This window comes from Nerophis lumbriciformis, linkage group LG14, assembly GCF_033978685.3.
Source record: "Nerophis lumbriciformis linkage group LG14, RoL_Nlum_v2.1, whole genome shotgun sequence".
NCBI classification, from domain to species: domain Eukaryota; kingdom Metazoa; phylum Chordata; class Actinopteri; order Syngnathiformes; family Syngnathidae; genus Nerophis; species Nerophis lumbriciformis.
The window spans coordinates 11,304,282-11,318,530 of NC_084561.2; the positions used below are offsets into that span (position 1 = coordinate 11,304,282).

The 14,249-nt window shown below is 38.0% G+C and overlaps 2 protein-coding genes across 3 annotated transcripts in view; one reads left to right on the forward strand and one right to left on the reverse strand.

Moving 5' to 3' along the window:
• Positions 1–8,005, reverse strand: part of LOC133616590 (protein ANKUB1-like) — a 54,940-nt gene extending 46,935 nt beyond the window's left edge. For both annotated transcript variants that reach the window (XM_061976048.1, XM_061976047.2), the window contains exon 1: positions 7,679–8,005. The gene's annotated coding sequence lies outside the window, so the exon portion shown is untranslated. The remainder of the gene's footprint in view (positions 1–7,678) is intronic.
• Positions 1–14,249, forward strand: part of rnf13 (ring finger protein 13) — a 91,482-nt gene that overhangs the window by 15,285 nt on the left and 61,948 nt on the right. The window contains exon 4 of the mRNA XM_061976049.1: positions 8,001–8,123. Coding sequence (XP_061832033.1) covers positions 8,001–8,123 — 123 coding nt within the window. The remainder of the gene's footprint in view (positions 1–8,000; positions 8,124–14,249) is intronic.

The following is a 14,249-nucleotide window of genomic DNA, read 5'->3' on the forward strand; positions in this document are numbered from 1 at the left end:
TTTGTATCAGCCTCTGTGTGTTCTCTCCTGCACCAAACACAATTCTGTCGCCTGCAAATAGTACTAACTTTAGGTATTTTGTAACTTTCCAAAGGTCGTTTATACAAAACAATTGAATAATTTTGGTCCCAGTATAGATCCATGGGGTACGCCACAATATATATTTAACTCTGTAGACGTATGTTCGCCTTCACGTATTGCTTCTTGTTGGTCAAGTAGCTTATTATACAGTTTCTGACCAGGCCTCTAATGCCATACCGTTCTAACTTGTTTATTAAGATATGATTAATTGTGTCAAATGCTATTATTTAAATACTGCACGTGCACATTGTTTACCATCTATTGCTTTGGTAAAGTCTTCTGTTATTTCGATTGTCATCGATGTTAAAGCGATGGCTTTGTATCCATATTGTCCACGAGTGTTCCACTTTATTAATGAGTTTGTCCAATCTGTTAACAGTTTTTCAATATTTTTATAAAATTGTGGAAGTAATAAAACAAATCTATAGTTTGTAAACTGGTGTTTTCTCCAGTCTTATAAATTGGTACGACTTTTGCTATTTTCATTTTGTTTGGGAATTTGCCTGTTTGAAATGATAAGTTACTGATATACGTTATAGGTTCTGAGATTAAGACAATTTTGAAAGTGTTAAATGAAGTTAACCAATGTCATTGGTAATAATACAATACAGTCTTCACATTTTTCTTCTTGCTACTTGTTGACCTTGGTATTTTGTCCACAAATAAAACAAAAAAAACACTGTGATGCTTGCTGAGGTTTGAGGTTCCACATGATCTACTGACATTTAATTGGACCCAAACTCTGTTTTTTTCACATATTTTGAGGGTCAAATTCCCGACTGTGTGTGTTGACTGTATAAGATCATGACAAATGTACTCTACTATACATGAAGACCTGTAAATGTTGTCAACAGGTGCCACCATAAACCCCAAACTTGTGGAGGAGATGACCCTATTTTGCGGTCGTGCATTTTTCTTTTGGATTTATTGATGTCACTTCTGCTGAAAAGCTGCAGCTGTAACAAGCCTGCAGTGCGGCCCCCCGCATCACAGGGCAACACACGCCTGTTTGAATATGGAGGATTCCCCTTGAGGGCAGCAGGCGGCCAACAAAGCCGTCTTTGTCTCTTCTTGCACAACTGTCGCTTTGTACAGAACGACACAGGTTTCCAAACCACCACCACGAGTGTTGACTCAAGGGACGCAATGCACTATTTCGGGATGTTTTTATTCAATTATTTATTGTTGAATCAGGGACTAAAATGCAGTATAATTATGTTGAAGCAGAAACGTGTATTGGTTAGAGATGTCCGATATCATCGGACGATAAATGCTTTAAAATGTAATATCGGAAATTATCGGTATCGGTTTCAAAAAGTAAAATGTATGACTTTTTAAAATGCCGCTGTGTACACGGACGTAGGGAGAAGTACAAAGCGCCAATAAACCTTAAAGGCACTGCCTTTGCTTGCCGGTCCAGTTACATAATACCTACGGCTTTTCACACACACAAGTGAATGCAAGAATACTTGGTCAACAGCCATACAGGTCACACTGAGGGTGGCCGTATAAACAACTTTAACACTGTTACAAATATGCGCCACACTGTGAACCCACACCAAACAAGAATGACAAACACATTTCGGAAGAACATCCGCACCGTAACACAACATAAACACAACAGAACAAATACCCAGAACCCCTAGCAGCACTAACTCTTCCGGGACGCTACAATATATACCCCCCGCAGATAGAGATAAGAAGTTTAATAGTAATAATAATAACAACAACATGAAATAATGATTTCTTTGAAACAAAAGCATATGGCCCTGAATCACACAGCCCTATTAGAAAACTAATTAGAAATGTGTAGTGCAGAGATTTAGTAATCATAAAATTATTTTTAAAATAACCAAGGAAACTGCTCGGAAATATTTTTTTCCTCCGCGCTAATTCAAGACTAACATGAGTGTGCAGTGCATCCGCATGAGTCCTTTGTGTTCCGCTCTTATCCTTTGTCATACAGAGACTCGCATCAGAGCTGAAGCAGAAGGTCCTAAGTTTTTACACAAAACTCCCCATCATGTGATTTTTACAAAGTTACTATCACTCGTCTGGCATTGAAAACAACAATGGCAGGAGAAGTAAGTGTCAAACTTAATTTATGCTGCTGTTTTTAAAATATTACTACCTCCACCCTTAGCATTAGCTATATTAGCTTTGGCATCCTGCTGGCAAACAATTTGATATCGCACGCTCACAGTTGGCGCCCTAATATAAATTCAAATTTGGTTTGCAGTCGAAGCCTAATTTAAAAAAAACTTTTATTTTTATTTTTTTTAATTTGTGGCAGCCCAAAATTTACTTATAGCGGCCCATAAAGTGTTTTTTTTTAAAAAATTTTATTTTTATATTTTGCGATGCAAGAAGGTAACACCTCACCTTCCAGGTGATATATGTGAATCATGTTTCACAAAACATTGACTATGTCAAGTGTTTTAATATCAGGTTTTAGTGAAACACTTCCATAGCTAGGGAGCATGCACACACACATCTCTGTATGTAAATAAACCAGGAATGTACAAAGTGCAGCCTTTGTTATATCATAGTAATATAATAAGCAGCAACAATTGAATAATACAGGTAATGGATGCCGAATGTATACAGTTAATAATTTCAGCGTTCTATACAGTTAATGTGAGAGTTGTTACTAAAAACTACTAACACAGATATGTCTTTGAATAAATGTAAACATATTTTTAGTGTTATTTGAAAAATGCATGTTACAGCCAATTATGCAAGCTTAACTGTATCGGTATCGACTTGAAACGCAAAATATTGTGCATCGTACCCCCGTATTGTTATGGTGTAATATATCTAATAGGTGATATATCATTAACAGGTCTATGAATGTTCTCATTCATCCAGATTATTGTCATCTCAGGGCATTCAATCGATCACAACTGGACTATTTGGTTTGTCTTAGACGTTTCGCCGCTCATCCAAGTAGGTTTCATCAGTTCGTGCTCATAGACTTAGACTGGTCAGATCTGGTCCGGCGGCTGGTGCCAAAACAAGTCGATCCACAGCGATCGTTCTGCCACACAATACCTCAATGATAACGAAGGGAAATTACACTTCAACGACTGTCGTTGGCTTTGACAGTTAGGATTGCTCGTTTGTATTAAAATTGTGGTTTTTCTCACTGCGACGCGGCAAAACCATCAGGTATACCCTCCTGGTTTTTGGAGTATACATTTTTGGGGTTTTGGCACCAGCCACTGGACTAGATCTGACCAAGCTAAATCTATGAGCATGAACTGATGAAGCCTACTCGGATGATCAGCAAAACGTCTTCTAAGACAAACCAAACAGTCCAGTTGCGATCGATTGAATGCCCTGAGATACAATTAACAGATATTAAAAGATTGATTTTAAAGCAGGCGACTAAAATAACACCGTAGCACCACAGTAGGCAGTCGGGTCTTTCCACCGGAGCGTTTCCTAGAATGTTGCTCTTATATCTACTGTTTTGTTTATCTATTTTCCAGGAAATTGTGTTTATTGTTGCAAGTATTGGCAAAGCCCCCCTATTTTTTAATTACTTGCAATGTGATTAACTGCACTGCATATGATCGGGATGTGCAAGTTATTTGTTTACGTCACATGCCTGATGGATGTTTAGCCATCAGTTTCACTCTCATTTACGTCTAAGAATACGTGATTGGTTGTGCAATTGTGGACGATTGGATTTAAATTTCCCTATAAAATGCAAACCTAGCTGTTTTTTAACTACGTCCTGTAATGTTTTTACTTGGCCAACAGAGGACTCTGTAATGTGCTCTGCTGTGCCTATGTCCTGCATTTCTGCATTTGACCGACAGAGAGCGCCCTTGACAATGCTTTCCACAGGCAGTAGGGCATTGAGGCAGTAGCACAGTGACGTCATGGAGCTCTGGTAGAGGAGGCACACAGAGGTGAGGGTGCTCAGGGTGTTTGGTGATTACTCACGTCCTGTGCTTCATGTGCAGTTTGGCCATTTGCAACTTGCTGCAAATGCACTATTAATCAGCGATTTTAGTGCGATTGTTTCGGAGATGTGGGGGTCTGGAGAAAAAAGTTTCTATTTTAGTCTGTGTGAGAGAGGAAGTGCTGATGTTCTCTGACATACATGGTGGTTTTTCTGAGCCGTTATCTTGAAGGAGGCCTGACGGCCCCGCATTTCCTGTCACAGAAGCGTCTGACTGAACCGTGCAGTTCTTCCTCCCCTTTCATCATCATAGCTTTTTTTTCTCACCAATTTTCTGCTTCTCTTTTCAGTGTTCCTCATGAGCTTCTTTCACCCCTACATTTATTTTATTTATTGGGTCTGTCTTCACTCTGTTTCCATTCCCCCTCATCACTCTGTCAGTGTCTTATTCTCCCTCTCCTTCGTCTCAACAACTCTTTCTCTCTCTCACACTCCCATTAGACGAGACTTCAGGCATGAAGGCAGGAGGAAGTGTTCCAAGTTTTTCAGGGGCGACCTTTTAAATGACTGATTTACAAGATAGCACTTGCTGTATGTAGACCAAAGTCTCTTAATGCATCATTTATCTCCCACATTCTGTACAGCGTCATGTTGACATAACTTGGATTTGTCTGACTGTCAAACCCAAATGTTCCAATCCATTCCATAAAAAAGTAGAATAAATAATTCCAGCGCTGTCATGAAACATTTAGTAATTATAAAGGTTTTAAAGAGAAACCAATAAAAACCTTTTGTTTACAGTAGTAATGTCTTTAATTAGTGAGACTTCAATATTTTTACCAGATTTTGTCATTTTTTCCATGTATAGCCAAGAGACATACAATCTAAATTTAGAGTCCGAGTTACAGGAAGGATTGAAGGATTACAATTGAAGGACCACTGCAGTCCAATGAATGAAATAACATTTTCAATGTTGTTTTCCAAAAAGTGTATTATGCAAAAATGAACGGATACTTAATGCTGAAGAGCTCATGTTAGTTTATGTAGTTTGTGTCCTGATATTGATATCTGAAATTGGTCTGTCAGCCATAAAACAAGTATCGGATCATGTTGCACATGTACGGAAAAAGATGTCTAAGAGTATTTTTATATTAAATAAGGTAAAATATGTGTTAAGATTATAGGGCAATACGTATATTGTATTGTGCACTTATATTGCCATATATCAGCTACTGTGTGGGGGAACACATATAAGAGTAACATAAAGGCATTGTATCAACGACAGAAAAGAGCTATAAGGATTATTCATAAAGTAGATTACTTAGAACACACTAACATATTATTTATTAATTTGGGTTTATTGAAATTACAGGAGCTAGTAAAGTTACAGACATTATGTGTTATGTTTAAGGCTAAAAGTAAAACATTACCAGCAAATTTACAAAAAATGTCATCACTTCTGAGAATGAAGAGCCTAGAAGAAAAGGTCATTTCCAACATCAGTATTCAAGGACAACTTTAAAACAAATGTGTATATCAGTGGTGGGGGTTAAACTATGGAATTCTCTTTACAATGAGATAAAAGATTGTAAAAATATATTCCAATTGGAAAAAAATGTATAAAGACAACAATAAGATCATACGGACAGCCATAAGTGTTTACATTTTGCTTTATATTTATTATTTTACTTATTTTTTGCCTGGTTTTGTATTTGTTTTGTATCATCCCGTGAGGTGTATGTTACTTCTTTTGTTTTTTTTGTTCGGTTTGTACTTCATGAAGTTTTGCACTTGTGTTTTTTTGTTTGTTTTCGTTATGTTTGGATGTAATTGTTGGTTTATATGACATCATTAATTAAAGACTACGTATTATGTTGAAGGGGGCAGAAAAATATAAGATTTTTCTTCATCCTGCTCCTTCTCAGGCATTGGTGTGTAAATGTATAATTGAATAATTGTGGTATAGTTGTCTATCGATCAAAGATGCACATCAATGAAGGAGATAAATAAAAATGAAATGAAATGTCTGCTTGCATATAAAGTCCAAGATATACTAAGTGCTTCAAGTCCTGCACTTGTGCGAAGCCCCACTGCCAGTTAGCGTCTAAATGTCCTCCGTTAAGCACACGTGTTGGTCTTTTCTCATATTTTAGTGAAGTCATTTACAAATGGTAAATATGGAAAGCTATAGGCTACTGGGAGATAGCAGCTACACAACAGCTAAGCATCCAGTAGCACCTAAGCTAGACGTACTTAGGGACGGGCATGGAATCCAGTCCTTTTTTTTTGGCTCTGACTGAATCCTACCGGTCCTACCAGGCACAGATTCAAGTCAAATCTAACGGTGCCATGTTATGGTAACTCGGTTGCGCGTGGCGTCATGCCCGGTTGCCGACTTAGCTGGCTCCTCGCACTACGGCACTTGGTGATCACTCCAGGAGCACTGAGAGCGGACTCAGCCAAACTACCTCTAGGTAATGTTGCAATTTTCAATGCCCAGAAAGAATTTGACTCAAAATATTGCACCAAAGTGAGTGAAGTAAGGCTCCACTTTTCCAAAAATGAACTAGCTTGCTGCTAATATACTGTACATTGGCTTTGCTATTGACATGTTACTGATTAGAATCATCAATTTTACCTCCAAATTTGTTAAGTAAAACTACAACTGAGATGCACGTTACAATCAAATAGCTGGTGCGTAGGTGCAATACTTACAGTAATACCACTTTTTAGGGCGCAACAAAAACACACTACTGCCATCAAACGTCTTAGACTTGCAACTTTAATTGCTACTTAATGTCATACTTGCAAATAAGAACGTTATAACAACTGGACAGCAGTTATTATAATCAACTCATTTTTAAATGTTGCAATAAAAAAATTAGATTTTATTATCAAAAACAATACTTATCAACACAAACAATAGTACCAAAAATTGGGACTGTTTAGTACTGGTAGCAAATCCCAGGTACCGGCAATTGGCACACAAGTGATTTGTACCCATCCCTGTATGTGGTAAGTGTCATAAATTTAACAATCTTATGGTCTAAAACAGTACAGTCATCAATATAAATGAGTATCAAATAATTATAGTTGCATATTACTTACACATACACAAAGTCTCCAAGACAGGAGTGTATTACAAAGTATCCAGAAAACGTGTCCTTTATTAAACTTAGCTTAATTAACTAAATTAATTAGTTTGACCACTCAGTGTCGCCAAAAACAATTCCCACTCCAATTTAAAAACGGCATGTATCCGTTCCAGACGGTTAATAATAAATAGGTTAGGGTTTTTGTAAGATTCCACAAGTAATATATGAAGCATAATGTAAGTATTTATGAATCGTGCTGATATCGTATTGCCAGTACTCAAGGCTCTAATATTGGTATCGGGACACCCCTAGAAAGCAGTAAACTGGCAAAAGAAAATAGAAAAAAAATAAATATATATAATGTATATAGGTGTGACCGATTTTGGCCACAAACACATTTGATGGATAGTAAAATTAAACACTAATGACTTAAGTCACAACCAAGGAGTGATAATACACTTTGAAGCACCCTTTAGCACTCTTTTTACAGCCCCACTGATTACGTCATAAAAACAAAACAAAAAAAAACACCACTGGCCCAGATAGATTGCAGTCCTGTGGGATACACTGCACTTTATATTTTCGTACACACCTTGTAATTGTAATCGCTCAGTCCTTCCCGGCCAGGCCTCGAACCATAGTCCGCAAATTAAGAGACGAGAGCGCCAGACAACAAGCCAAAAAGCTTGAGCTGCCACTTGTGTTGTCCAGCGTGACTCTTAAGGTGTACACACGTATTACATAATGACAATGCATTTCAATGTAATCTAATGTTTGACATTTTGGACAGTTTAGTTAAGGGGTCCAACCAAGCCAACCAAACACCGGAATGCATGAGAAAATCCATAAGATGTCCAGTGGGATACATTGCGGTTATCAACATGTGACAGGTTACTAATCATGTCATTCCCTAGGGCTTCCTGATTGGTGCACGGCCAGCCAATGCGTGCGAGCCCATCGAGCCCCCTCCCAGGGACAACTTGACAGGAGCCTTCATCGTCCTCATCAAACGCTTTGACTGCAACTTTGATATTAAGGTACGCCCGTTCTCGCCACTTGGACAGGACGTGCCTGTTTGGAATACAGTGATTCATTCGCTGCACTTTATGAACCAAACCAATGTGTTTTTTTTATGTTTTGATTGATTGATTGAAACTTTTATTAGTAGATTGCACAGTACAGTACATATTCCGTACAATTGCCCACTAAATGGTAACACCCGAATAAGTTTTTCAACTTGTTTAAGTCGGGGTCCACGTAAATAAATTCATGGTATGGTATATGTCTTCACATGAAGCATGTGAAGAAATTGCCCGTGTTTACCTTTGTTTACCATTAGCTGCATTGCTAGCCACTGAGAACGAGACGATTTTTATGTTTGAAAGTGGAGAAAAAAAACTAAAAACTTTTGTCGTCTTGTCTGTCATAATGATTGTGAACGATAGGCAAAATTCTCAAAGTGTGGTTCCCCTTTAGGGTTTTGGAAAAAAACATTAATTGTTAACCGTTTTCAGGGTTTTTGCGGGTCATTAAAAGTCAGTATATGAAATTTGCAAAAATGAAGGCTCTAATTGGCATTAAAAAGTATTATGTAATGACGTCCAGAGACATAAAGAAAATGTCATACAATTGCAGGCCTGGGCCGATAGTAAAATTAACTTGATAGCTTTCATACCACTGTGATACTTGATTCTTTTCTTCGTCTCTGGCTTTCAAACTGGATACAAGAGGTTTCATTCTGCGCATCAATCTTAGCATGTTTGTTTGACAGTAGAATTAAATTAACAGAGTGAATCCTCTTGTCAGACATTTACAATCTTTGGATATGAGCAGGTGGGACTGCGAGCTTACACCATACTTGCCAACACTCCCGATTTTCCCGGGAGACTCCCGAATTTCAGTGCCCCCCCCGAAAATCTCCCGGGGCAACCATTCTCCCGAATTTCTCCCGATTTCCACCCGGACAACACTATTGGGAGCGTGCCTTAAAGGCACTGCCTTTAGCGTCCTCTACAACCTATTGTTACGTCCGCTTTTCCTCCATACAAACAGCGTGGCGGCACAGTCACATAACATGTGATACCCAGAACCCCTTGCAGCACTAACTCTTCCGGGACGCTACAATACAACCCCCCCCCCCCCCCCCCCGACCCCCCCCCCCCCCCCCCCCCGACCCCCCCCCCCCCCCCATCTCCCGAATTCGGAGGTCTCAAGGTTGGCAAGTATGGCTTACACACACACAGAATACATCGACATTGCCTCGCCAGTCGCAACTCGCTCGCGAGAAGCACGGGCTGAGTAACAAAAGTTAGGAGGAAAAATTACAATTTTAAAGCCAAATGTCCATGTGTGGGAATATATTTTCTTCAAACCGATTGAGCAACATGAGCCCATCAGCACGGATGGAATAGCAAGTATCCCAAGACAACAAACAAACCCCCCACCAACTTGGGAGGGTTTGTCCCAAGTTTGTTTGTCCAACTTAGGGGGGAAAAACTGCACTTCAAGATGTTCAATATTTATTAAAGCGCAATTTTTGTTAACAAAAAATTAAGAGTTCATTTTATTTTTGTTTGTTTACTTATTTCGGATAATTAAATTATTAACCTCCCAATTACAGTAGTAAAAACACACTACAGTAATGACAAATACGTTTATTGCGTTTGAAAGGGTTGCATGCATTTTTATTATTTAATATGAATTACACAGTTAACGGTGTGGTTTCCCTCCGGGTACTCCGGCTTCCTCCCACTTCCAAACACACGCACCTGGGGATAGGTTGATTGGCAACACTAAATTGGCCCTAGTGTGTGAATGTGAGTGTAAATGTTGTCTGTCTATCTGTGTTGGCCCTGTGATGAGGTGGCGACTTGTCCAGGGTGTACCTCGCCTACCGCCCGAATGCAGCTGAGATAGGCTCCAGCACTGCCCCCCGTGACCCCGAAAGGGACAAGCGGTAGAAAATGGGTGGATGGATGTAAGCTTTTCAACTATTCAACTTTATCATGGTCAAATGCTTACAATGCTGTTTATAAAGACAATTGTGTGCTTTTAACTATATATAATACTGTAATGATCTGCAGTAGGACATGGGCATAAAATGTGTTCTAAATGGCATTAAAAAGGCATTCAAAATTTATTATATTTGATTTGCTGGTACCTAAAGAAACTAGGGCTAGACATTTAATAACATTTTTGGATTTTGATTATCGCTTCTCACGATTCTGAAAAAATAATAATTAAAAAAAAATGAATGGGCCACACAAAGTGCATGCAAATTCCTGAGCTTGTGACGGGGAAATAGATGAGGAGCGAATGAGTGGAAAAAAGAGCATGTCTACTAGAAGTCTGGGATCTCACCATAGTTGCTACTTTGACACAATTAATAATCACTAAACTTTGATTTCGGCATCTACGTAACCGCGGAGTGAAATAATCGGCCAATAAAACGGAATACGCTGTTAAACCCACAACATCACGGAAATGGACATAAATGTAAGTGAAATGTTGTCATTGTAAGGAGAAAGAACATTTGTTGGGAAAATAATATGTCCGGTAGCATTTTTGGGAAAATAATATGTCCGGTAGCACTCATTGATCAGTTGCACTGCCCTAAACTAAACAATGTTAAGACAGTCTCCTGAAATAGCGACTAAACTATGAAGCTAAAGCTAACAAGAACAACCCTTACACCCACAACGCATCTCATCTGCTTGTGTTGTTGTGAACGACATCATCGATGTGACATTAATTGAAAAACAGCATTGAGAGGTGGTTTTTTTTAACAGCTTCAAGTGAGTCGCCTCTTTACTCGTCAAGATGAGAACAGCAGCACAGCACACTTTTCCCCTTCACAAAAATAGCGCAGTACGGTCTGACTGTGCTAACAATATACTGTAAAGGTTTCAAAAAAGTACCTTAAAGTACTTAATGATACTTTTACACAATTGTTATGCTTTGACTTAAAATCAATTGTCCAAATATGTATCGCACCAATACATTTGAAGATTTTTGCATTGAATTAAGAAACATTTTATTAAGTTTTGACACAAAAATCGCATACTGTATAGTAGTAAAATAAGTGTAAAAGGTAAACAACGAAATTACAGCAAGAACAAAATGCAATAACTTAATTTTATTGTTTTTTATATTGCTATTATTTTAATTTATGGTTATTGCTATTATTATTATTTTACTTGTGGTTTATTCATTACTAATGCATATCCTTTTTAAAAAATTATATATTTAAAATTGAATTTTGGTGGTACAATAAATACTCACGTTTTCAAATGAATGAATAATCGTGACGGCAAAATAGTCTGATTATTATTTTGGCCATAATCGTCCAGCCCTAGAAGAAACCCTGGCTTTGTCAGTGCAGAACTTGGTGTGTGAGGTAAAACGAAACGTCTCTAAAACGGAACTACAAAAACAGGAAGTGGCCATTTCTCTAAACTCAATATCCTCCATACAGTAACATGCCTCTTCAGTCTGTCCTGTCTATATAGAATTTCAATAGGCCATACAGATACCTATGAATTTCCACATTTCTTGAAATGTATTTGATACCACGATAAAAAACATAATAAAACAAACCATGTACTTTTAAATTCACTACCTTATTGAAAACGGATTCAGATTGTTTTAGTGACAAACCATGTACTTTTAAATTCACTACTTTATTGAATACTATCAAGTATTTAGGATCACTGTGCTTCAACCTGTTTTTGCAAATAATTCAAAATACTGTATAAGATGCCAAGAGGTAACTAACTATACATAGTTCACAAAAGAACTGCATTGTACTTCTTGAGCATATTCAACAATGCTGCGATAATCGTGATAACAGTGATCATTTTGGTCATAATAACCGTGACATGAAAATTTCATATCGCTAAATCTTGAGTGTACATTTAGTCAATTTTTTGCATGGCCCAAAAAAACTACCGTATTTTTCGGACTATTAGTCGCAGTTTTTTTCATAGTTTGGCCGGGGGTGCGACTTATACTCAGGAGCGACTTATGTGTGAAATTATTAACACATTACCGTAAAATATCAAATAATATTATTTAGCTCATTCACGTAAGAGACTAGACGTATAAGATTTCATGGGATTTAGCGATTAGGAGTGACAGATTGTTTGGTAAACGTATAGCATGTTCTATATGTTATAGTTATTTGAATGACTCTTACCATAATATGTTACGTTAACATACCAGGCACGTTCTCAGTTGGTTATTTATGCCTCATATAACGTACACTTATTCAGCCTGTTGTTCACTATTCTTTATTTATTTTAAATTGCCTTTCAAATGTGTATTCTTAGTGTTGGGTTTTATCAAATACATTTCCCCATAAAATGCGACTTATACTCCAGTGCGACTTATATATTGTTGTTTTCCTTCTTTATTATGCATTTTCGGCCGGTGCGACTTATACTCCGGAGCGACTTATACTCCGAAAAATACGGTAGTATGTCTTTTCCTTATTTACTTGCAATAGCGTTTATTTAAAAAAAAAAAATGGATGTAAGGCGCTCAGAGAGGAGGAAGAAGTGATTTGGGAGAACGGATGAGGGTTAAGAACTGGAAGAGGAGGTGTAAAAACCTGAAGAGATCTTGGCAGCCTTCTCATCTCTCCTTTTGTGTCCATGCTTTAAAAAAAAAATCGAAGATCAGCTTGCATTCGTTCATCCTCTCATTCATTAAATCTCCTTCTCTTCCAACATGCTTTTGTTTCAGCCTTTTGCACCGTTTCCCTCTTTTCCTCTTTAGTGACTGTGAAGCAGCCAAGCAGCCTTTTAAGGTCTTACTGCATTACACACACGTTTTTTATGTTGCCTTTTGCTTATGAGAACATTTATTGTTACAAACCATTAACTGGAGTAAGAACCACTTTTTAGAGACCACGTCACTCATGCACATTTGGACATTTGGAAGTCAAGGTTGAGCCCAAATGTCCTCACATTCCTGAAATGTTTCCACTGCTGAGACATACCGAACACACACACACACACACACACACACACACACACACACACACACACACACACACACACACACACACACACACACACACACACACACAGAAAAGCTGGAGTATGAGCAGATTCCACTTCAAATAGCTGATATGTGCACATAAACACACAAGGCTTAGATCATTGTAATTTAAACTCCTCATCGCCTTGCTAAGCTTAGTGCTTCAATCTATTTATAGTTTGTTATTGGAAGTAAAACTACAGATAATAATACCAAGTACTGTTACTGCCTATTAACTTCCATTTTTACATTGACTTGCTAATACAGTGTGTTTAATATCTTTTCATTTTAGACTGTTAACGATTATTTGGTTTTTTTGTTTTTGTTTTTGGGGCTGTCCCAAACGTTTCCTGCTTAAGAACTTAAACATAATCAAATATGTTGCAATGGGGCCCGTTTCATACGACTTACGAGTACCCCAACCTATGAGTGTTTTGTGATATGAGCGTCTCTCAGTTCTTTGTTGTGCTTTAAAGGGGGACTGCAGTTTTTTTTGCAATGTTACCTATTGTTTACAATCATTATGAAAGACATGACGACGGATGGATTTTTTAATGCATTCTAAATATTAAATAAACGTAAATAAAAGTTTGCTTACAGCAGAGCCAATGGTAGCTCCACTTTTTCGCCCATAAAATCCGAGAAATAACCATTGAAAAAGCGCCAAAAATACTACCATTTACACTTCATGATTTGAATATTAACCAAGTATTAGTGATATTGTTATTATAAGCACTAACACAGATGAACTATTTATAGCGGCGAAGTGATCACTTCCTGTGTGCCGATGTTTACATCACCGAGTGGTCTGCGGCTTTCTCGCTTCCCTGCTTCCTGTAAGCTTATTGTAGATCATAAATCATGCATCTCACCTGGACAGAAGGTGGCTGGTAATATAATCCCGACAATTTGGGACACTTTGACCGCCACTTCGGACCTGGAACTGGTGAGAAAGACACAAAAAGCGCTGACCACAAAACTTTCGTCCAGAAGGTCTTATCTTTGTCCATGTGATGTCAGATGAAACAAAAATTGAGCTGTTTGGCCACAATACCCAGCAATATGTTTGGTTGGAGGAGAAAAGGTGAGGCCTTTAATCCCAGGAACACCATCCCTACCGTCAA